Below are 25,447 nucleotides of genomic sequence, written 5' to 3' on the forward strand. Positions count from 1 at the left end.
ACCCTGTTCTTTGCTCTTGATATTATTTCATATTATTTACCAGAGCAAGTGCTCTTTTGTTAAAAACATTTATGGCTGATTCTTGCTATTACTTGTGATCTCACAATTTCATTAATTTCTTCAAAGAGATCTTGCCCCCTGAGTGCTGCAGCAGTCAACTCTCATGGCCACACCTAGGTCTTGTCATCTCCTTGAAGTGTACCCAAATTCTTAAATACAAGGTTACTTTGAAAAGTTCATGGAAAAATAGAATATGAATCATTCTATTTTTGGAGTACTCTCCTATTACTCTGAACATAATTTCAAATTCTTCCGTTTTATTAACTCATGTCTCTCTTCTTTCCGATTTCCACCAAATCCACTCTTTGAAACCTGTTATATCTTGCCCCTACACTTTTCCTTCACTTTATCAGCTTTTCTCAGATTTCATTCCCTTCTCTATTATCTGCAATCTCTAGATGAGTCACTTCATCATTCTTGGGAATGCCTTTAATTCTCTCAACCCCATGCCTTCTACTCATCTTGCTGGATTAACTCACTAGTTCACCAGTTGTTTCCTCTGATAGCTTAATGCCATCAGCAGAAATCGAATAAGTTTGCTGATGAACTCTGTTATAAATTGGTAATGTCCATCTTTTGGTGGCAACATGAGGACTATAGTCCACTTCCATTTCTGTTCCCTACACTTGAATTTTTTTTCAAGTCTTTTACCCAGTGGAAAGAGTGGCCAAAAGGGATATTCTTGCTTTATTTTGAAACTTAACTATATCTTCACCTTTTTATATCACCTTCTCTCTAGATCACTCCTACCTCAATCTGTTTTAGTGATTGCATACTTTTTCGCTAATCTAAACACCTTGTTTGCTCACCAGCTGTATTTATGATGAGGGAGGGAAGCAAGATACAGAATGGCTTGTCTGGTATGATTACTTTAAAAAAAAAAGAATGAAGATCTGTTTAAATAAAACACACACATGAATGTTAGAAGGCTCTATTGGACTAGGTAACAGCAGTAAGGTAATAGCAGTTTTTTCTGGATGGGTTAGATTGTGAACTTTTCCTTGTGCTTGTTTTTAGTTTGTTTGTTTTTTTTTTTTTTCTATTAACATTAAATGCTTTTCATGGTGTGGGAATTTTTTTTTTTTTTTTTAAAGATGACCGGTAAGGGGATCTCAACCCTTGGCTTGGTGTTGTCAGCACCACGCTCAGCCAGTGAGCCAACCGGTCATCCCTATATAGGATCTGAACCCGTGGCCTTGGTGTTATCAGCACCGCACTCTACCGAGTGAGCCACGGGCCGGCCTACTATTGTTTTAATTTGTATTTCCCTATTGAAATTTCTATTCAAGTGTTTTGCCCATTTTCCTACTTGGTTGTCTTTTTTTTTTTTTTTTTTTTTTTTTTAATCGCTCAGCCAGTGAGCCAACCGGTCATCCCTATATAGGATCTGAACCCGTGGCCTTGGTGTTATCAGCACCGCACTCTACCGAGTGAGCCACGGGCCGGCCTATGGTGTGGGAAATTTGATATTTCCTGCCCAAATTTCTGATTGTGCAACATTCTTTTTATTGTAAACATTTTACAGATTTATCCTAAATGACCAGAAGTATTTGGGATTTCAGAATTTTTCAGATTTTTGATTTTTGGTTTAGGGATGCCCAATCTATATTATATTATCAAGTTCTGAGAAATGTCTTGCCATTTTTGTTCAAACAATTTTCTGATTTCTGAACTGGACCTTTATCATTTTCCTCCACCCCCAGTCCCACAAATTTGTTTCTTTAGCCCTTTAACCTTGCAATGATTTTTATCATAGTTTGTCAGGATTATCCTTTTCATCTGCCTGTCTAAAATAAAACTGCTGAGATTTAGGAAAGGGTTCTGGTAGCCTTGGTGTTTTCAGCACTTTATGTGTACAGGTACCATGCAGACAAGCATGTACTTGGACATCTTCTAGCACCTTTTATGTTCTTGAAAAAATCTCACATTGGTTCTTATTTAAATCAAATCTAATATGCCATAGGTCATATGAATCATGAAGAAAGGAAAAAATTCTGTCCAACTACGATGCCATTGATAGTATGATGCATCCTTTGGCAGTATTATGTATTTATGAGTTTTTCAGTGGTTTGGGAGTGGAAAAAATTTTTTTAATCTTGGCACTGCTTTAGAGCTCATCCATTTATTGCTGGCTGTTTTTCCCTCCCCTCCCCCGTTCATTAGTTGGTTTTGTATGGCTACCACAGACACTGGCGAATGGATTAAATTGTGATGGATTCAGGTCTACATTTGGGGAAAGGGTTTTTGTATATTTCTTTTAAGGGGCATTTAAAACAGATTGTTGTATTGGAGTCTTGCCACATAGCCTACAGAGTGACCTTCTTAAAATTCAAATCTGGTTGTCATTCCCTTTTGTAGCTTCCCTTTCCCCAGGCAGATAGTCCCCTGGTATGCTTTGGTACACTAGTGTACACCAGACTTTTGGCTTTTGATTCCTCATAGTCAGGATACTCTGTGGTTACCTTTGTTAGAACATAACTGAGCTCAGAGAGCCACCAACTATGATATGGAGCAGATGCACTGTGATGTGGAGAAAAGTATATATCTTGCGTTCAGCAAAGGGACTGTTGAACGGATACCAAAAAAGGTTGAGAACCACTGTTGCATAAGATAAACTATGATTCTGCTCATGAGAAACCTGGCTGTTGGGCCTGGCTACAGTCCCCTACTCCATCTTAATTATTGGCTTCTCTCTGCATTACAGCTTACTCTCAGGTAATATTGAACTGTTTATGGTTTCCTTTTACATATTGTTCTTTTTTTAAATCTCTGTGCTGTTCCCTGGGATCTCCCTCTGCTTGGGATGTCCCCACAAATATATTCCTCAAAAACAAATCCTCTCTTTAGGAAAAAGTCCTTGTATTAGTATCCTTCCGCTAAGTTGCTAATCTTCTTCTTTACCTGCTACACTGTATGTATTTCTAGCCTTGTGTTTACTCCATAATGTTGGAATTACTTTTGTAACAAAATTATGTCTTGTAACTTATAGGAAACCTTAAGCTTCTTAAAGGCAGTGATTCTGCTTTATTTACCTTTGATCTCCAGCACTTATCAGAGTGCCTGGCACTATCTTCAGTAAATACTTGTTACTAAATGTAACTGAGGCTATGAAGGAATGGATAGTCCACGTAGAATATACCTGTAGGTAGTAAGTATACCAAATTTTAATAAAAACAATGTTGATTTCAATCAGTTTTAAGTACTTATGATTTCTTTTTTATTCTTTTGCATGTTTTCTTGGCTGAATGGAAATAGAGAGGAAGAAAATGAAGTAAGTATAATTTAACTAGTCATTCAGTGATTATGGGATTGACCTCTAAATACATTTTGGAGATTGGATTAAAGCTGAAAACATTCAAAACTTAGGTGTCATTTTGAATGTCAAACGAAGTGATTGTTTTCCTTAATTTTGTTTTTGGATGTATAGTAACTCACTCCAGTGAATAACTCATTACAGTATCTCAAGAAAATGGTTTTTAAACTTCAGAGCTCTAGGAGCTTTAGGAAAGGTAGAGAAAGCTGGCAGTTCTGGAGACAGATTTTACCTGTTTTTATGTATTGAGCTTCCATGTAAAATTTAATTTAAAAAGTGGATTCTGTTTCCTAAAATATTTGAAAACCACTGCTTTATGATAATGCATGTGAAAACACTTACCCACTTCAGTGGTTACTATATAATTTTGAAAACTGATTTCAGATTTTGCTATATTGAAAGGAGAAAATTATTCTTTTAAATAGCCAAAGTTGATTAAAGAACATCAGTTAGAAAAATTTTCCAGATGGCAAGTATAACATCTTTAATTTAGGCTTGAGTTTGTTACTATAGATGTTTTCTTATGTTCTTTCTTCAACCCAGGCAGAATCAGTGGTGGTGTGCCAGGGCAAAATAATTTCCAGAAAAGTGGAAGGCCTGGTCCTCATTTGGTTACCTCACCTGTAAAATGAGTGAGGTGAGAAGCTGCTCTATACCAGTGGTTTTATAAACCTAGGAATTTTATCAGAATTGCCAGTGGTGCTTGTTTCCAAAACCAAACCAAAACAAACCTTCTTGCTTCACCTTAGAGCTATTGAATTGATATTCTCTAGAGTGTGGATCACAGATCTGTATTTTTATCACACACCCAACTGATTCTGTGTGATGCCAGAAGGCTACTGGTTTTGATGACCTCTGATGTTTCTTCTCAGAACAGAACAACAAATTATTTTGAGTACTGAGATGTTAGCTATTGCCATTTATATACATCCTTTAAATACATATCAGGTTTAAAAAAAAAATCTTGTTTAAAAAAATGCTACCTGGAAAATAGTTATAAAACTGGATGAAATTTTTTATGTAACAGAAAACAAGAATGAAAATGTGTGGGTAATTGTTGAGGCTGGGAGTGGATGCCTAGGGGTTTATTATACTACTCTCTATACTTTTGAGTATGTTTGAAAATTTGCATAATAAAGAATTTTTAAAAATCCTTATGTAGCTTAGTGAAATTCATACTATTATTAAAAAGGGCTTTTCCTTTTGCTGACCGATAAACATTTTGTGATGCTAGCCACTTGAAAGTAGCTATTTATTGTGGTAATAATTGCTTGCCTTGTTCATTTATAGGCAAAGATTGAAAATGTGCAGAAAACAGGTTTCATCAAAGGACCAATGTTCAAAGGTGTTGCTTCTAGTCGCTTTTTGCCCAAAGGCACCAAGACAAAAGTTAATTTGGAGGAACAGGGACGACAGAAGGTGTCATTCAGCTTCAGCCTTACAAAGAAAACTTTGCAGAATAGGTTTCTCACCGCACTTGGCAATGAAAAGCAAAATGATATTCCAAATTCTCTGGCTGTACCTCTTCAAGTAGACTCGACTCCTAAAATTAAAATAGACATTGGAGATACTTTATCTACTACAGAAGAGTCTTCCCCACCAAAATCAAGAGTAGAATTGGGCAAAATTCATTTCAAGAAACATCTGCTTCATGTAACGTCCAGGCCACTGCTGGCTACTACTGCAACAATAGCATCTCCACCTCCTCCCACTGTACAGTTACCAGCAGTCATAGCAGAATCAACAACTGTAGACTCACCACCCTCATCTCCACCTCCCCCACCTCCTCCTCCCCCTCCCCCTCCCCAAGCTACAGCATCATCACCACCAGCACCAGTAACAGAGCCAGTGGCTTTGCCACACATGCAAACAACAGTTCTAATGACAGCACCAGTACCCTTACCAGTAGATGTAACAGTTAGAGCTCTGAAAGAACCACCAGTTATAATTGTACCAGAATCTCTAGAAGTGGATACTAAGCAGGACACTGTATCTAATAGTTCAGAAGAACACATAACTCAAACTTTGAATGAGCAAGCAGCTGTTGCCTCACAAAAAGAAGATTCCCATATTGGGAAGGAAGAAGAAATTCCAGATAGTTCTAAGATCAGTCTGAGCTCTAAAAAAACAGTTTCTAAAAAGAAATCCTCACAATCTGAAGGTACCTTCCTTGGTTCAGAATCTGATGAAGATTCTGTACGGACTTCCTCAAGTCAAAGATCACATGATTTAAAATTTTCGGCAAGCATTGAAAAGGAAAGAGATTTTAAAAAGTGCTCAGCACCTTTAAAAAGTGAGGATTTAGGGAAATCTTCACGATCTAAAACAGAGAGAGATGATAAATATTTTAGCTACTCAAAACTTGAAAGAGATACTCGGTATGTATCTTCCCGATGTAGATCAGAAAGAGAGCGAAGGCGGAGCAGATCTCGTTCGAGATCTGACAGAGGCTGTAGAACTAGTTTATCCTATTCCCGGTCAGAACGGTCTTATTATTATGACTCTGATCGTCGCTACCATAGGAGTTCCCCTTATCGAGAGAGGATACGCTATTCTCGGCCATATACAGATAACAGGGCACGAGAGAGTTCCGACTCAGAAGATGAGTATAAGAAGACATATTCAAGACGCACCTCATCTCATTCCTCCTCTTACAGAGACCTAAGGACTTCATCATCCTATTCTAAATCTGATCGGGACTGTAAAACTGAGACCTCTTACTTAGAGATGGAGAGAAGAGGAAAGTATTCTTCAAAACTAGAAAGAGAATCCAAAAGGACTTCAGAAAGTGAAACAATGAAAAGATGTTGTTCTCCCCCCAATGAACTGGGATTCCGACGGGGATCATCATATTCCAAGCACGATAATAGTGCTTCCCGTTATAAATCTGCCCCTTCAAAATCTATACCGAAGTCTGATAAATTTAAAAATTCTTTCTGTTGTACAGAATTAAATGAGGAAGTCAAACAGTCTTATTCTTGTAGTTTACAGACTCCTTGTTCAAAAGGTAGTGAATTAAGAATGATTAGTAATATTCCTGAAAGAGAAAAGACTGGGTCTCCCTCTCCATCAAATCGATTAAATGATTCACCTACTTTTAAAAAGCTAGATGAATCAACTATTTTTAAGTCTGAATTTATAGGACATGATAGCCGTGATAGTATTAAGGAATTAAACTCTTTATCTAAAGTGAAGAAAGATCAGTTAAGAAGTTTTTGTCCCATAGAATTAAATGTAAACGGATCTCCTGGGGCAGAATCTGATTTGGCAACATTTTGCACTTCTAAAACCGATGCTGTTTTGATGACTTCTGATGATAGCGTGACTGGATCGGAGGTGTCCCCTTTGATCAAAGAATGTATGCTTTCATCAAATGGATTTCAGAATATTAGTAGATGCAAAGAAAAAGACTTGGATGATACTTGCATGCAGCATAGTAAGTCAGAAAGCCCATTTAGAGAAATAGGACTTTTGGTGTCAACACACCAAGATAAGCTCATGTCTTTGCCAGTTATGACTGTAGATTATTCCAAAACAATAGTTACAGAACCAGCTGATATGAGAGTTTCTTGCTGCAAAACCAAAGATTCAGATATATATTGTACTTCAAATGACAGCAACACTTCTTTGTGTTATTCTGAAGATGAAAATATTGAGCCTTCAGTTACTAAGACTTCTTCAAATAGCTTTATGAATGTGCACTTGGAATCAAAAACAGTCATTTGTGATAATAGAAATATGACAGATCAGTACTCAAAATTAGCATGTGAAGAATATAAGCAGAGCGTTGGTAGCAGTACTTCAGCTTCTGTTAATCACTTTGATGACTTGTATCATCCTGTAGGGAGTTCAGGTATTGGTTCATCTCTTCAGAGTCTTCCAGGTATAAAAGTGGATGGTTTAACCCTCTTGCAGTGTGGAGAGAACACATCTCCAATTCTGGATGCAGTGCTAAAGAATAAGAAAAACACAGAGTTTTTAAAGCATTCAGGGAAAGAAGCAATAGTAGAAGTAGGTAGTGGCCTTCCTGATTCAGGAAAGGGATTTGCTTCCTGGGAAAACAGGCATAATAATGGGTTGCCTGGGAAATGTTTGCAAGAGGCCCAAGAAGGAGGGAATTCCGTATTGCCTGATAGAAGAGGAAAACCAGAAATCTCTTTAGATGAAGAAGGAAGAAGAGGACGTGTGCATGCTTCTGATGATTCAGAAGTTGTATTTTCTTCTTGTGACTTGAATTTAACCATGGAAGACAGTGATGGTGTAACTTATACCTCAAAGTGTGACAGCAGTGGTCATGCCCCAGAAATTGTGTCTACTGTCCATGAAGATTATTCTGGTTCTTCCGAAAGTTCAAGTGATGAAAGTGACTCAGAAGATACAGATTCTGATGATAGCAGTATTCCAAGAAACCGTCTCCAGTCTGTTGTGGTTGTGCCAAAGAATTCTACCTTGCCTATGGAAGAAACAAGTCCTTGTTCTTCTCGGAGCAGTCAGAGTTACAGACACTATTCTGACCACTGGGAAGATGAGAGATTGGAGTCAAGGAGACATTCATATGAGGAAAAATTTGAGAGTATAGCAGGTAAAGGCTGTCCTCAAGAGAAGTTCTTCCTTCATAAAGGAACAGAGAAAAATCCAGAAATTTCATTTACACAGTCCAGTAGAAAACACGTAGATAACCACTTGCCTGAAACTGCTCATCCTCAGAGTGATGGGGTTGATAGTACAAGTCATACAGATGTGAAATCTGACCTTTTAGGTCACCCAAATTCAGAGGAAATAGTAAAAGCCAAAATATCTTCTAGGCAGCAAGAAGAGCTGCCAGTTTATTCTTCTGATTTTGAAGATGTCCCAAATAAGTCTCGGCAGCAGACCACTTTCTCTAACAGGCCAGATAGTAGACTGGGAAAAACAGAGTTGAGTTTTTCTTCTTGTGAGATCTCCCGTGTGGATGTCTTACACTCATCCGAAGAGTTCAGAAACTTAGTGTGGGACTTCTCTCAACAAGAAAAGCCTACTACCACATATCAGCAACCTGACAGCAGCTATGGAACCTGTGGTGGGCACAAGTATCAGCAAAATGCTGAACAGTATGGTGGGACACGTAATTACTGGCAAGGCAATGGCTACTGGGATCCAAGATCAGCAGGTAGACCTCCTGGAACTGAGGTTATGTATGATCGAATTCAAGGACAGGTACCAGATTCTCTAACAGATGATCGCGAAGAGGAGGAGAACTGGGATCAACGGAGTGTATCCCACTTTTCCAGCCAGTCCAGTAAATTCCTTCTATCTCTTCAGAAGGACAAGGGGTCAGTGCAAGCACCTGAAATAAGCAGCAATTCCAATAAGGACTCTTTAGCTGTGAATGAAAAGAAAGATTTTTCAAAAAACTTGGAAAAAAATGATATCAAAGATAGAGGGCCTCCTAAAAAACGGAGGCAGGAATTGGAGAGTGATTCTGAAAGTGATGGTGAGCTTCAGGACAGAAAAAAAGTTAGAATGGAAGTAGAGCAGGGAGAGACATCAGTGACCCCAGGCTCAGTGCTGGTTGGGCCTTCCTGTGTCATGGATGATTTCAGGGACCCACAGCGATGGAAGGAATGTGCCAGGCAGGGGAAGATGCCTTGTTACTTTGATCTTATTGAAGAAAATGTTTATTTAACAGAAAGGTAAGCCTGATTAATACTTGTTTGACAAATTTAAACTCTTTTTGTTAAAAAAAAAAGTTAGGGCCGGCCCGGTGGCGCACTGCTACAGTGCGCCGCTTGGGAGCGCGGTGGCGCTCCCGCCGAGGGTTCGGATCCCACATACAGACCGGTTCCCGCTCACTGGCTGAGTGAGGTGTGGGAGCAACGCCGAGGGTTGCGATCCCGTTGCCGGTCCCCGGTCCGGTACGGGCGCGACACTGAGGGTTGCGATCTGTTGCCGGACACGAAAAAAAAAAAAAAAAAGAAGTTAGCTTTTAAACAATTCAGAATGTATGAGCTTAACCATGAAGTGGAATTGTGAAATAAAATATAATCTAGAAAGTGTTTTTACCTATTTATATTTGATAGTACAGATTCCCTCCCCCAATTTTTAAAAAAAAATTTTGAAAAGCAGATGCATAACTTTTTTCTCTTATTACTTCTTTGGTTCTAAAGTTATACTTTAGGATAGCCCAATTTTTCCCTGATTGATTTTACTTGTGAAAGTGTGACAGGAAATAAAACCTCAGCAAAATAGTCTGCTCCTAGAGAAGAAAAAAGTGGTTTTGTTGGATTTTTTCCCTTACTTTTTGAAAAATGTGTGGAATGAAGTATCATTAGGTACTTTATAAAGCTTGAACAAGACTTGAACAGTTTTCTTTTGTCAGTTTTTGTTTAGCCTTTTGCTAATAGATTAAATTTGGCAATAAAGTAACATTTTAAAATGGTTTATCAAAAATCCCTAACAAGAAACAAAGTATAATGAGAGTAGGAGTAATGAAAATATAATTATCTAGAGCAGAGCTTCTCAATCTATTTTTAACTTTTACCCCTCCTCAATAATCTTCTTATTTTCTAAATATAAACTTATGTTGAATATGCTTTTAAAGAAGAAAAAAAAAACCAACCAAACTATACTTTCCTATTACCCTCTCCCTCCTTTTAGAAATTTTCCTCCACACAATCAACTTAGCCATCATTTTTTTGAGCATTCAAAAATTTGTTTGATTGAAGGAATTTTCTGCTGTGGATAAGGTAAAAGCCTTTATTTTAAAGTTTTCTCACCGGGAGTTTTTTCTATTAAGAAATAACCTTTATTTTTTATGTTATAGAAAGCCTCTTACAGCTAAATCTGTTTACATCTAGTTGTAAGTTAGATTTAAATTTAAAATATTGGTATTTTAAGTAGTGCCCTGTAGGAATTGTTTGAATAGACTGATTGAACTTACAGAGTCTTTTTAAAAATATATAAATAAAACTAATCAGAACAATCTCTGGCTTTTCTTTAGCAGTGAGAGTCAGGTACATACAAGACTGTATGCACATAGATTTGGTTGGTGGAGGCATAGGAGAGCTTCCACTGTTTGGAGTGGGAAGCATCACAAAACATTAGCATTTTGCAGTGCTTGCTATATGCTAAGCATTTAGGAGCCACCAAAAAGACAAATTATTGTAAAATAGTATGAGTATAATGAAAAAAAATTTTTTAACATCTGATGAAAATAGGCTGATCTGCAAAAATCTGTGCCCTAATGTCCTAATTTGGCCTTCTAGAGCAATACAAAATAAAGCCTGTTGATTCTTCAAAATTATAGTTAAGTACTTATAAATACATATTTTATTTTTAGTCATCTTTAGGCTAAGTATACTCATAACACTCATTAATGAATTGTATCATGAGTTGATCCAGAGGAATCACGCTTTTTACATAAACTTAGTTGAAACTCTCACAGTACTCTTTAGGTACTTGATAAAACTAGGACTAGAATAGAACGTATGTTGAAGACTAAAATAGATTAGAGTTAGGGATTAAGATAGCTACTTAGAGCAGCTACTCTCTTCCCTGTCTGGTTATTGAAGACTTATAGTTCTCTAAATCTTAAGCAGATCTTTTTTGACCATCCTTGATTATTTTATTATTTTATTTTATTTTGACTAGGGTCAAAAATAGAGTTCAACAGAAAGGCCAATAAATAACCACATTTTTGTTTTTGCTTTGAAAACCTTGGCATCCGTACCAGCCAGCCACCAAAAAGAGGAGGGGGAAATAAAAACAATGGTATGGGTTTTTAGTGAACCTAATTAGATTTGAACAGTTTCCTTTCTCCTCCAAAGTAAGTTTGTCTGCATTGAGAAAGTTTAGCTCTCTGAAACCTTTGCCTGATTATCTGTAATTACACTTCAATTTTTAAAAAGTTAATTCAGTTTCTTTTAAAGCAAGATTTATACAAGCATGATGTTACTGAAGGATTTTCTAAAAATTTTTTTTTTCCTTTTTGTCTTTTTTACTGACCGGTAACGGGATCGCAACCCTCGGTGTTGCGCCCACACCGCGCTCAGCCAGCGAGCGGGAACCGGTCTCCACATGGGATCCGAACCCTCGAAGGGAGCGCCGCTGCACTCCCAAGTGGCGCACTCTCCAGTGTGCCACCGGGCCGGCCCTAAAAATTTTGATTGAGTTAAAACTAATTAAAAACTTTTTCAGCAAGTCTTTTTCTTCCTGAGCCTTGTATCATAACTATTATTTGTTCATCCATGAGATTTGATTCTTAAACTTAAGTTTAATTAACTAGCTGTGTCCCTACTTGAAACCTATGAGTTTTCTTTCCTATTTTCTCCTGACCCAATATGACTTTAATACTTGAACTTTGCTCAGAATCTGAGGCTTAGTTGACCTGGACTAGGAAATAAGAGCTGAGTTCCAAAATGATAGACTTGAAGTTATCCTGTCCTCCCATCTGCCAAGGTAAGGTTAAGGTTGCTGCTCTCATCTTTTTTGCAACATCGTTCTTAGGGTTTTCAGACTCATAAGATAGGGATTAGATGTTTTCTTCATTTGAATGGTTGACTTACGGGAATCATTAAATGAGAATCTAATGAGATTTAGCAGATATTTGATTATATATATAAATGTATAATATTACCAGGAGATTTATTTAACCAGTTTTTATGAAATTTTACCCAATAGAAAGAAGAATAAATCCCATCGGGATATTAAACGAATGCAATGTGAGTGTACACCCCTTTCCAAAGATGAAAGAGCTCAAGGTGAAATAGCATGTGGGGAAGATTGTCTTAATCGTCTCCTCATGATTGAATGGTAAGTAAATTAGAATGCTCTGTATTTGCTCAACCTTCCTATTAAATATCTCTAAATATTAAAAAGAATTATTAATGAAGAGTAAAATTTAACCTTTCTCCTACTTATGGATGAGTATATATAAGAAATAAAATCCCCAATATATAATAGAAAACAGATATTAATAAGACAAATTTCCTTTGCGTTGTGCATTGGATTATAGTACCTGGCACATTTTAATTGCTCAATAAGGTAGTTTTATTTCTAATACTAACATAGTAAATTAATTTTTATTCAGTCCCCTTTTACCTTTTGTAGTGTTTGCATCCTGAGATGTAAATGTTGGTGTTTTTTTAGCTTTCACTATAAAATGAGATAAAACTCTAACATTTCAAAAATGGATAAAGTGAAATGTCTTCCTCTCTCAAACTCCAATCCCTTTGAAGTCTTTTCAGAAAACTTTTAATGTCTATGCCAACATAGGTAGATGCTTTCCTCTTTTTATGCATAGATATAAAATCTTATTATATATCCATTCTTGGATTTGTTATCAGACTTAATCAGAGCTACACATATAGACCTACCTAAATCTTTCCCTTGGCTGTATTATGTATTCTATTCATAGTTAACCCATAATTATTAATCTTCTGTTGATAGACGTTTGCTTCCATATTTTTCTTATAAAGAGTAAACATCTTTGTGTTAAAAAATGCTTGATAAATTTTTTTTACCAATCTGATTGAAAAATTGTATCCTTGTTTTTTTTTCTTGTGGCTGGCCGGTACAAGGATCTGAACCTGTTACCTTGGGGTTATGAGGCTGCGTTCTTACCAACTGAGCTAACCGGCCAGCCCGTATCCTTGTTTTTAACATGGCAAGAATATTAAGGAGTTTTTAGTGTAGGTACCTTATTTTTTAATGTTAATGAAGTTTTTTCCGAAAACTCAGTATTTGTTTTTGCTCATGTTATAGTATTGCAAAAATAAAATTTGTATACCTCAAAAGAATAGAAAAGAGAGGCATTTTTGGAATTACTTTATCCAAACTAAAAATAGAGATGACAGTACAGATGTAAGAAGGGGAGACAGGATTAGCACTATTCTAATTTGATAATGTTGCTTTAGTCTCTGCATTCTTCTGGGTTTTCCTGCTAACCTTGCTAAACAGCTATAAAGTACAGAATTTCTTTCTTCATGTTATTCTCACACTCAAGCTTTTAATAGTTTTCTCTTATCCTCAGGGTTATGTTTAAACTTAGCTTTGTATTCAGAGTTCTTCATAGCATGTCATCAGCCTGCCTTTCCATCCTTCAGTAACACACCTTATCAAGTTATCCATATGATTTATTCCCCTTTCCCCAAATAGGCCTTGTTCCTATTTCTGCACACAGGCAGGGACAGTTATATCTCTAGCTCTCCTTGTCTGCCCATATCCTATGTATCATTAGAGATTCTGCTTTAATCCTGCTCCCTCCTGAAAATTTTCCTTCATATCTTGCTCTAAAGTGAATTCTTCATCCTTTGAGCAAAGATAAAAATGTTATTTATTGCTGGTTTGGCAATAAATAATAATGTATTAAAAATGATTGGTAAGCCGGCTGGTTAGCTCAGTTGGTTAGAGCGTGGTGCTAATATAAATGATTGGTAATTTCTTTTTTTTTTTTTTTTAAAAAGATGACCGGTAAGGGGATCTTAACCCTTGACTTGGTGTTGTCAGCACCACGCTCAGGCAGAGAGCGAACCGGCCATCCCTATATGGGATCCGAACCCGTGGCCTTGGTGTTATCAGCACCGCACTCTACCGAGTGAGCCACAGGCCGGACCAATGATTGGTAATTTCTATTGTAGTTTTAATTGGCATTAAAAGCCTTTATATCTGCCACCTTTGGAATATTAAAAATTCAGTGGATGTTTTGATTTTATTATTTTTACCTTAGGATCCACAGGAGGAGCCTTGCCATGTTTATTCATTTACTTTGAACAAGGATATGTTTAGTAATGACTTTGCTTTCTCTTAAATGTAGATCGAGTAGTTAGCTGCATTCAAAATACCAAATTAATGGTGATTGGAGTGGAATGTAAGGGAAGGTGCACTGATAGAAAATAAGTTAGCTCTGCAGAGTTGTCAATTACTGCAAGCTTACATGCAGCCTGGAAATGTATTCTAAACACCCAGCAAGTGGTACACAAACCTTTCTCGTAATGACCAGATGCCAGGGTTGAATTGTGGGTATGATCTGTTTAAGTAACAATGTAGATACTCAATTCTAAGGAACTCCTTTGTGATGGAAAGAATTATTGAGGAAGGCTCCCTTGGGGGTTAACCACATTTATGCTGATTATGCAATAAAGATATGGATATATGTAGTTACCTAATGCATTCTAGTGAAGATGTTTTGGTACTTTTGCTGCTTTAAAGAATTAATTTTCACCCATTTTTCATTTCAGTTCTTCTCGGTGTCCAAATGGGGATTATTGTTCTAACAGACGGTTTCAGAGAAAACAGCATGCGGATGTGGAAGTCATACTCACAGAAAAGAAAGGCTGGGGCTTGAGAGCTGCCAAAGATCTTCCTTCGTAAGTTCTGTTTGTATCACCCTTCTCTTCATCTTTGTGTCATTGAACTTGGTTAGATGTTTTGTAGGAAAGTAATTTGTCTGTTACACGGAAGTTTATTAATGGTTATTCTTCTAGTTAGTGTTAAAGTACTATGGCATACCCCACCACAAAAACAAGCAAATCCCTACAGGAACCCTTTAGTGTTAGGAAATCTACCAGTTGTAGGAATGGAAGATAGTGCTGCTCAGGTTTGCTTAATGTTTATTGGATACTAAGTGGGGCATGTAATTGAAATAAATTTCACATAATATAATATTAACCATTTTAAAGTTTGCAATTCAGTGCCATTTAGTGCCATTCAGTGCCATTTAATACAGTGCCATTCACAATGTTGTGTAACCATCACCTTTGTCTGCTTCCAAAACATCTTCATCTGAAAAGGAAACCCTGTACCCATTAAGCAGAATCTTCTCATTCTTCCTGCCTCCCTGGCCTGGCAACTGCTAAACTGCCTTTTGTTTCTATGGATTTACCTATTCTGGAGATTTCATATAAATGAAATTATACAATATGTGGCTTTTTGTGTCTGGCTTCTTTCCATTAGCATCATGTTTTTGAGGTTTCATCTGTGTTGTAGTATGTATCAGCACTTAGTTCTTTTTATGGCTGAATAATATTCCATTGTATGGATATACCACATTTTGTTTATCCATTCATCAGTTGATGGACATTTGGGAAAGTGGACCACAATACCTATGTCAAATGGCATCAGTCAGGTTTAAATGAGCAAGTTCAGGGTTGAGAATTTGGGTTTTGGTAGGGGAGAGAATGGAAATATTTTTTTTTTCCTATGAAGTTCCAGATCCTGCATAATGTGTGTCTTGTAGTCATTATCACATTTAATTCACAAGGCAGCTTGATGTGTCATTTTTCTTTTTCTCAAGGGAGGGGACTGAAAGTGGGAAGTTCAACATTGTAGGACCTCAAATTTTGTCTTCATTCTGTATTACTTACAAGATGATATTTGTTGGTTTTTTTTTTTTTTTTTTTTTTTTTTTTTTTTTTTTTTTTCAAAATGATTATTTTTTTTTTTTTTTTTTTTTAAAAAATTATTTTTTTTTTTTTTTTTTTTTAAAAAATTATTTTTTTTTTTTTTTTTTTTTAAAAAATTATTTTTTTTTTTTTTTTTTTTTAAAAAATTATTTTTTTTTTTTTTTTTTTTTAAAAAATTATTTTTTTTTTTTTTTTTTTTTAAAAAATTATTTTTTTTTTTTTTTTTTTTTAAAAAATTATTTTTTTTTTTTTTTTTTTTTAAAAAATTATTTTTTTTTTTTTTTTTTTTTCTTTTTTTTTTTCTTAAAAAATGATTTTTTTTGGTTTTTTTTTTTTTTTTTTTTGTCTTTTTGTCTTTTTTCCGTGACCAGCAACGGATCGCAACCCTCAGTGTTGCCCCCGTACCGGACCGGGGACCGGCGACGGGATCGCAAGCCTCGGCGTTGCTCCCGCGCCTCGCTCAGCCAGTGAGCGGGAACCGGTCTGTATGTGGGATCCGCACCCTCGGACGGGAGCGCCACCGCGCTTCCCAAGCGGCGCACTATCCAGTGCGCCACCGGGCCGGCCCCGATATTTGTTGGTTTTGAAAGGAAAAATTTAAGTATTGGTTATAAAGATAGGAGTTTGACTTTTTAGGTTTATTCATGAGCAATCAGATTTTTATTATTGAGATCTAAATGTGTTTGTGATGGACTCCTGCAAAAATACACATATATCCACTATAACTTATTTTCTCATTCATTTTTAACTGCTTTATTTTCTAAATTAAGAGGATTTAATTTTTTTTTTTAGTTGGCCAAAGTTAACTCCTCCTTTAATAAGTACATTGATTATGTCAGCATGTTATAAACAAATACACACGATTTACATTTTTAAAATCTCTTTGGTTAGTGTCAGGGCATGACTTCCAGGCATGCCATTTCAGGTCAGAACTTGGGAGCAAAGCATAGTGAAGCATGTGTCTACATAAAGGTAGTAGTTGAAGTCATTGGTGAGAATGAACTTTTAGAGAATAAAGGGAGGAAGAGACTGAGAATTTTAGCATCTTGAATACAGAAGAAATACGTAAATAACCAAGGAAAGAACAATCAAGGGTGCAGAACTAAAAGAAGCCAAAGACAGATTAATTCATAATTACTGACAAATGCTAGAGAGAACTCACAATGTGGTCAGAGAAAGGGTATTGGGTTTGACCTTTAACATCATTACAGGCCTTTGATAGTAAAGGCAGCAGACGGGCTGCTATATTTAAGTTGCCTTCTTTTTTTCTAGAATAAAAAGCCTCTAATTTTTCAGTGCCTCCTGAATTCTTCAGAGCTGTTTCCCAGCTGTGAATCACTCTTTTCATGATATACAACAGACTTGAACATTTGTTTTAATATCTAGTCAGAGAAAGGATATGCATTTTAGTAATATTTATAAATTATAAAAGCTTCTTAGAATCAACATTCTTTGAAAAGTGTTAGGAAGGAGACAATTAATCTTGTTAACTTTGCAGTATTTCTTTAGATTTGTTATTTTTGCCTGGATGTATATATTTTCCATATAGCTCCTAAGCAGGGAGTGCTATTATTTTCTTCTTTTTGTTTTGCAGGAACACCTTTGTCCTGGAATATTGTGGAGAGGTACTTGATCATAAAGAGTTTAAAGCTCGGGTGAAGGAGTATGCACGAAACAAAAACATCCACTACTATTTCATGGCCCTGAAGAATGATGAGGTGAGCAGTATGGATGTTTTGCCTTGAAACAGATTTGGAAAAAGTTGGGTTTGAAAGAGTCCTTGATACTGACTGATCTCAAATATATAAAGCAACAGAAATGAGGGGCAGAACAGTATAAATAGTTTCTATTTATTTACAAAGAGGGATGGAAGAGGGAGGGAAGTATTCACATAAATATGTAAATATAAACATACATGCTTCATATTACAACTCTTAAAAATTGATGATCCCAAAAGTGCTTTGGTTTATATAATTTGTATGGGTTATATTTATCAATATCATATTAAAAATTAAAACTGAGAAATTTAAAAATATTTATTAATCCATTTAAAAGTAGCAATAATAAGCCCATTACTTGTTGATACAGGTAACATGGTATTATGAAAAATAGCTATTTTCAAAAAAATTTTTTTAGAAGAGTGGCATTGTTTTACACTTTTATAAATCTCTTTAATTTAATAGAATTCAGCTAGATTCTCTTATTTGCTTCTACATTCAGTGTGGAAATTTCTAGGGACCTACCCCCAGTCCTGCTTTATCTAGCTGTGGCGGGGGTGGGCCCAGCAAGTGTTAACACACTGTTCAGGGGATTTGGATACACACTCAGTTTTGAGATCTATGGCACTAGGGCATTTAAAATGAAGTTTTACACACATGAAATGAGATTGGAATGTAATAGGACATAAGAAACAGCTAAAAGTAAATGGAAGAGACATTGATAGATATGGAGATAATTTTGCCTGTAGGTAAAATGTGTTTAGTTAGCAGATCTTGTAGAAGAACCAGTTAGATACTTGTCACTTTGACTTGTAAAGTAGTATGAGAGAGTTCTCCTAAAGCAAGGTGGGGGGCAGGGATGTGTGTGTGTGTGTGTGTGTGTGTGTGTGTGTGTGTGTATTTTAAATTTGCCTTAATGCTTTTCCTTTGCAAAATGCACAAATAACTTTAAGGTCTCATTTTTTAACTTTTAAATTATTCTCCTTCCCTAGATAATAGATGCTACTCAAAAAGGAAATTGTTCTCGTTTCATGAATCATAGCTGTGAACCAAACTGTGAAACCCAAAAGGTAAGTGGAGGTGGATTTAGAGTTTGAGATATTTGTTAAAGGTTGCTGTCTGTCCTTTAATTTTAGATCCTATGTCAAATGTACTCATAAATTTTTTTAATTACTTTTTCTATTCTACTTTATTATAAAATATTTATTTTGAAAAAGTTTAGATTTATAGAAACATTGCAAAAATAGAATAGAGTATGCATCTGTATACCACCCTTCTCCTAGCTTCCCCAAATATTAATGTTGTGCATGACCATAATACAACTGTCAGATCCAGAAAGTATTATTAACTAATCTAACGATTTTATTTAAATTTTGACATCTGTTGTCATTTTTCTGGTCCAAGATCCAATACAGGAACTCACATTACATTTAGTTGTCACCTCTCCTTGCTCGTAATTATTTTAGATATTATTTCAAAGGTGCCAAAATACAAAACTAAATTTTAATTTTGATTAAGTTCAATATGTACTGTCATATTCAGTTTCTTTATCAGATTCTATCCAGGTGCCACATTTGACTGTTTTAATAACCCTCATAAGGGACTGAATGGCTAGAAAGGGATTGTAACTTTTTTAAGTTAAGAAAGCTATGGTTGCTCTTCCCAGATAAATTTATATCATTGATTATCTCTCACATTGAAGTAGTGCTTTTAACTCCCAGATATCTTTTGCCCTTTTGATCTGTGCACTAATAGATATTATGTATGGCTCTTTTAAGAGCCAAGCTGTATAACAGAGGAGAACCCAGTCTGGAATAATTCGACCTAAGTTCTGGTTTCTGTCGCAGCTGGTAACCACATGTCTAGCTGTGATACTCCCACTGTACTGTCTCTTAATCTTTAAGTCTGGGTTTTTCATCAGTAACATGTGCAAATGGTCTGGACTGGAGCTCTGCAGTACTTGACTTGCTTACATGTTCTGGAACTACACCGTCTACCTCCTGTGTAACTGTCACTATTTTAATTCTTGAGTTTTATGCACCTGTTCTGATGTGTCCCTTCCCTTTTATTACACTCAGCCATATGACCACCAGTTCAGGAAGTTAAGCTTTTGGCATCAGTGTTTGCCAGGTTCTAGGTCCCATCTTATCTTAGAATGTGGTTACTTTTAATATAATATAGAGTTGCCTGTGATACTCATTGACACCAAGCATCTGCTATTTGCCTGTTTTTAGTACAAGTGATCTTTACTGTATGGAAATGAGTGTTAAGATAAGTTAAAGCAGTGGATACTTTTAGTAGAGGCAAATTATATATATGTAAAATCTTTTAGTCCATTAAATAAGAGTAGCACAAATATGTTAGTTTATTTGAAGAAAGAAATTTCTCATTTGTTTTTTGGAAAAACCTTTATTGCCTAAAGAGCCACATGTGTAATTAAAGCAGATGATGATGGTCTTTACAAACACACACACACACACACACACACACACACATATTAATCTGTTACTAATTTCATTTCTTCTCTTTTAAAAACAACATCTCAGTGGACTGTGAATGGACAACTGAGGGTTGGGTTTTTTACCACCAAACTGGTTCCATCAGGCTCAGAGTTAACATTTGACTATCAATTCCAAAGATACGGGTAAGTGTTATTTCTCCTTTATATTGCTGCTTCTGATGGGGAAATAAGCTGTTCAGATTTAGAGGTATGGGTATAAAACTTTGATGTGAATAACTTAGTTATATGAGGGTACTTCAGAAAGTTTGTGGAAAAATAGAATTGAAAGATAATATGAATCTGGGCCGGCCCGGTGGCGCACTGCTATAGTGCGCTGCTTGGGAAACGCGGCGGCGCTCCCGCCGAGGGTTCGGATCCCACATACAGACTGGTTCCCACTCACTGGCTGAGCGAGGCGCGGGAGTGACGCCGAGGGTTGTGATCCTGTTGCTGGTCCCGGTCTGGTGCGGGGGCGACACTGAGGGTTGTGATCCGTTGCCGGACACGGAAAAAGACAAAAAGGAAAAAAAAAAAAAAAAAGAAAGCTAATATGAATCTTTCCATGAACTTTTTGAAGTACCCTCATATTTACTGTCAACTCTTGTCTGTAGCGTACTATTTTGGATTTGTTTATTTTTCCTACCATATGACCTTTCTGGCCATTAAGAGGTATTGTACAAGAACTATGTAATTTTCCTCCCAGCTTTATGCTGTCTTATCTCTGTAACTATGCTTTTTATGTAATTTTTAAAAACTTTATAATAAAAATGCCAACTGTGTGTGAATGTGTAAAGAGAATAGTATAATAAATTCCTGTGTATTCATCATTCAGCTTTAACAACTATCAACTCATGACTAATCTTTATCTGTTTTGTACCCTTAAAAATAATTTGTTGCCTAGTTCTGTCCACCAGGAACAGTAACTGATGCAATAGCAAAGAACACTCCTAAAACAAAAGGTGAAGGAGTTCTTATTAACACTTAAGCATCAATAAGTATAATAACTGAGGTGATTTGAAAAACATAAAATTCATGAGTTTTTATGATATTTTAAAAATAAAACTACATTAGTCATAATTGAAGAACTAATTCATGATTTTGAAAACTAGTTTAAAAAGGAAAAAATGAAGAATTTTTCTTACTTTTTGCAAGTGCATTCTGCTTCAGGTTAAACCAGATAGTTGCTAAGAGGAAGTTCTTTGTAGAGGTATTCTAGTTAATAAATGAAGTAGTAACAGTATCACTATTTTGCCACACCTAGTGAACTAATGGATCTAAACAGTGGTTATGGCAGCTGCTAGTATCACAGAAAGACAGCTAATGTCTGTCTCCTGATGAAAGAACACAATGCTACTTGTGAAATAGTTTTGCTGAAAGAAATGTTGAATCTGAATTAGATCAGATCTAACTACTAATTTATAGGAAATATAGGAAACAGGAACAAATAAATGACACTACAGGGATGCAATCAACAAAATACAGACTTGGGGAAACTGTGTAGGACAAATGACTTGGCTTTTTAAATAATTTGGCAGAAAAACAAAGATGGAGGGTGAACCTTCAGATTAAGAGACATAATTGTGGTGTTTGGGCATTATTTGGAGTAAAATTAATTGGTTAAAAAGTATTTGAGATAATAGAAGAAATTTTGATATTTAGTTTGATATAAATTGTTAAGGAGTTAACTTCTTAACATGATAATGGTTTTATGATTTTGCTGTTAAAAATAAGTCCTTAACTTCTAGAGATGCATCCTAAAATATTAGTAATAAAGTGGTGCTTTATATAGTTTCCTTTTTTCTTCAGTTAGTTTTATAAATTTTCTGTGGGTCCCCAGGGCCAGTGCCTTGCACAAGATGATTTCTAATAATTAAGAAACCAATAATAGGGGCCGGCCCGTGGCTCACTTGGGAGAGTGTGGTGCTGATAACACCAAGGCCACGGGTTTGGATCCCTATATAGGGATCGCTGGTTAGCTCACTTTGGAGAACATGGTGCTGACAACAACAAGTCAAGGGTTAAGATCCCCTTACCGGTCATCTTTTTATAAAACAAAAACAAAAAACAATATAGTTAAAAGGATAGAAGTCTCAAGTAAAGTACAAAACTCAAAGTTCCCCCCCCCCCCCAGATTATACCTGTATGAATTAATACCTTCTGGTGTTTACACTAAAAAAGCACACACAGATGCAGACTTTTCTGGATATTTTAATTCTTTTAATGCGACCATGTGACAAGGATTTAATTCCTTTACTTTCTGTAGTCTGGTGTTGGTCACTGATACTCAGGCAGTAAAGCTGTTTCAGAATACTCCTTCATGTTTCATGCTTCATCTCTTAGAACTTGATGAACTCTGAGATTCTTTCAGTTCTGAAACTGATGATCTAGTTATAATTCAAGACAAATGCCAGATGTTTTTTTTTTCTGTTCTGCTTATCTGCTTCTCTTGTCACATATTCAAGGGATGCATGCAGCCTGGTATAGGGCTTCATTTTTTCTCTGTGCTTTTTTTCCCTCTTTGAGGGAAAAGAAACAGGATATCAACTGCTCTTTGTGGATCTCTGCTCTAATTATTGAATAATTTATTTTTCTGCCCCAGTTGCTACTGTCATATGCTAAATCTTAGTTTATTTTTAGAATACTCTTTCATGTTTTCTTCAGGTAGCTCTGGTCACTGATAAATGGCAGAGGTGCTTTCTATTCAGGCGTATAGACTTAAGGCCTGTGTTCTTTTCCACCACTCTCCTTTGCCTCTCTGGTTACATTTATTTATTACTTTATTTGTTGTTATAGTGTCTCATCCTTATGTGATGATAACTTTTAATAATCAAATGTTTCCCTTTAAGTATCCTGTACTAATAAAGCATTTTATATATACTTATAATAATGCATTTTGTTTGTTCAGTGTGCAAATTAAACATTTACATATAAGTAATAGTTGTCTGAACTATTTAAGCAATTCTGTTCTTAGTGCAAATATGTTTATGATCTCTTGTTCTCATATATTATATTCTCTTAAAATGGAGAAATTACTAATTAACTTCTTGGCTAGGTTTGTCTAACGAGTAGAAGAAGATTGGAAAAAGAATGAGTATATTTTTTTAAGAGCAATTTTCAGGCATTTCTGTTAGATAGTAGCAGATTTATTGGAGTCTCTTAAGGTTATTATTTAATGTTGCTGTTTTTTAAATTTTCTTTAAGTTGGTATGACTTCTCTCTTGTATGTAATTGTTATATTGTTGACATTTTTGTATGGTTTACTTCCGTGTAACTGACTTCTTTCCTTTGCTCCTTGAACAGAAAAGAAGCCCAGAAATGTTTCTGTGGGTCAGCCAATTGCCGGGGTTACCTGGGAGGAGAAAACAGAGTGAGCATCAGAGCAGCGGGAGGGAAAATGAAGAAGGAACGGTCTCGTAAGAAGGATTCAGTAAGTGTTCTATTCTTCTTTCAGCATTAACAATGAAATTTTTAATAAAGGAGGTAGCTTTTCTGAGTGAGGTTTAAAAGTTATACTACCAGAGAAATCCAGGATCAGATAAGATATTACTGGAAAAGAAGTGTGGTTGCTATTTTTGTTTCAGATTCATAGAGATTAGAATTGGTGCTGAGAACTATTCAGGTATTCTTGAAAACACCTGGACTAATAGTTTTTCAGACTGTAAAACTCCTAAGTACAAATAAAATATTTCTTTTTGGGCCGGCCTGGTGGCGCACTGCTACAGTGCGCCGCTTGGGAGCGTGGTGGCGCTCCCACCGAGGGTTCGGATCCCACATACAGACCAGTTCCCACTCACTGGCTGAGCGAGGTGTGGGAGCAACACCGAGGGTTGCGATCCCGTTGCCAGTCCCGGTCCGGTACGGGCGCGACACTGAGGGTTGCGATCCGTTGCCGGACACGAATAAAGACAAAAAGGAAAAAAAAAATATTTCTTTTCTGTTAGTCACTTAAGTTTGATATACATTTTTAATCTTTCATCATTGGTTTGTGTTTTGTTTGGAACTCTAAACTCTGTAAGTGCTCTTAAAATCTCTGAAAACTCTGGTGTGTAAGGTGAGTTTTGAAAGGTAATAGGCAACCCAAGAGTGAGAAAGGAGTGATCTCAGATGGTCTTTTCATTTAATGAAACTAGTTGAGAGCCTTTTTTTTAACCTTTCTCACCTGATTTACTCTGGGGGCAGGGGGTGGGGGGATTCTGTTACTAAAGGAACTCTCAGCTGGGACAAGAACTTTGTTATTTTTAAAAAGAAATTTCCCTTCCTTTTATTTTTTGAGGATCTCTTCACTGGAGCACTGTTTCTCAAAAGTGTGATCTTTGGATCACTTGCCTCAGAACCACCTGGCTGGATCCATAGTAAAAATGCACATTTTTGGGCCTATCCCAGGACTTGTTAATCTTAGTGCAACGGCTGTGTAGGGGCTAGAGGGTTACAGATGTTAGTCAGCAAACCCCCCTGTAATTTCTTTTGCAGTTAGCTTATTCCTGTACTTTGCAGGAACTAATACTCTTAAGAACTGTAAGTGACAACAATTTTACTGTTTAGGTTGGGAGATAGAAGACACAATGGGAGGTGGTGATAAAAGTATAATGGTTTAAAAGGTGATGTCAGTAAGCACAAATTAATTTGAGTGAATTAATTATAGAGAATCTAATTCTATAAGGAGGTATACATAGCAAAAAGCATTTGAAAGGGCCATTTAAAAATGCAGAAAAGGGCCATTTAAAAATGTAGAAAAGGACAGTTTATAACAAATACCCTTATTTATTTTTTTATTATTTTTTTTCCTTTTTGTCTTTTTTACTGGCTGGTAACGGGATCGCAACCCTCGGTGTCGTGCCCGTACCGGGGACCGGCAACGGGATCACAACCCTCAGTGTTGCGCCCGCACCGTGCTCAGCCAGTGAGCGGGAACCGGTCACCACATGGGATCCGAACCCTCAGTGGGAGCGCTGCCGCGCTCCCAAGCGGCGCACTCTCCAGTGCGCCACCGGGCCGGCCCCAAATACCCTTATTTTTACCACCGAAGATCAACAAATGTTCTTTAGACTGTCATGTTTGCTTTAACTCTTTTTTTAGAGAATATATGTAGTGTAACCGTGTGCCAAGCACTCTTGCAGGCACATGACAAATTAACTCATTTCATTCTTACAAATAAGCTCTTAAACTAGGTACAGTGATTTTCCCTCTTTTACAGATGAGAACACACTAAGACACAGAGTTTAGTTACAAAGTTACCCAGTAGGCAATGGAAATGAGTTGTAGTCTAGCTCCTCTCTGCTCTTAACCATCATGCTGCTGGCTGCAGTAAAATTTAGAGAGCAATCCACTTTCTTCTCATCTCTGAGGCAGCTGAGGCTGTAACAGTGTTTCTACATTTTAAAATATACTGAGTTCTGTGTAGATTTTTATAAGTTTTTTAGAAATAGTATAATATTCCTCTGTATATATATGTCTGCATTTTCTTTTTTACTCTTAT

At 36.3% G+C, this 25,447-nt stretch overlaps 1 protein-coding gene across 1 annotated transcript in view; it reads left to right on the plus strand.

Moving 5' to 3' along the window:
* Positions 1 to 3,321: 3,321 nt before the first annotated feature.
* SETD2 (SET domain containing 2) overlaps positions 3,322 to 25,447 on the plus strand; it is an 82,702-nt gene continuing 60,576 nt past the window's right edge. Inside the window, exons 1-8 of the mRNA XM_008573642.1 lie at positions 3,322 to 3,331; positions 4,664 to 9,045; positions 12,032 to 12,163; positions 14,590 to 14,718; positions 17,348 to 17,471; positions 18,464 to 18,541; positions 20,018 to 20,115; positions 23,272 to 23,398. Of these exons, the coding sequence (XP_008571864.1) occupies positions 4,709 to 9,045; positions 12,032 to 12,163; positions 14,590 to 14,718; positions 17,348 to 17,471; positions 18,464 to 18,541; positions 20,018 to 20,115; positions 23,272 to 23,398 (5,025 nt within the window). The 5' untranslated portion in view covers positions 3,322 to 3,331; positions 4,664 to 4,708. The remainder of the gene's footprint in view (positions 3,332 to 4,663; positions 9,046 to 12,031; positions 12,164 to 14,589; positions 14,719 to 17,347; positions 17,472 to 18,463; positions 18,542 to 20,017; positions 20,116 to 23,271; positions 23,399 to 25,447) is intronic.

The sequence above is a fragment of the Galeopterus variegatus genome, unplaced genomic scaffold (genome assembly GCF_000696425.1).
Source record: "Galeopterus variegatus unplaced genomic scaffold, G_variegatus-3.0.2 Scaffold947, whole genome shotgun sequence".
NCBI classification, from domain to species: Eukaryota; Metazoa; Chordata; class Mammalia; order Dermoptera; family Cynocephalidae; genus Galeopterus; species Galeopterus variegatus.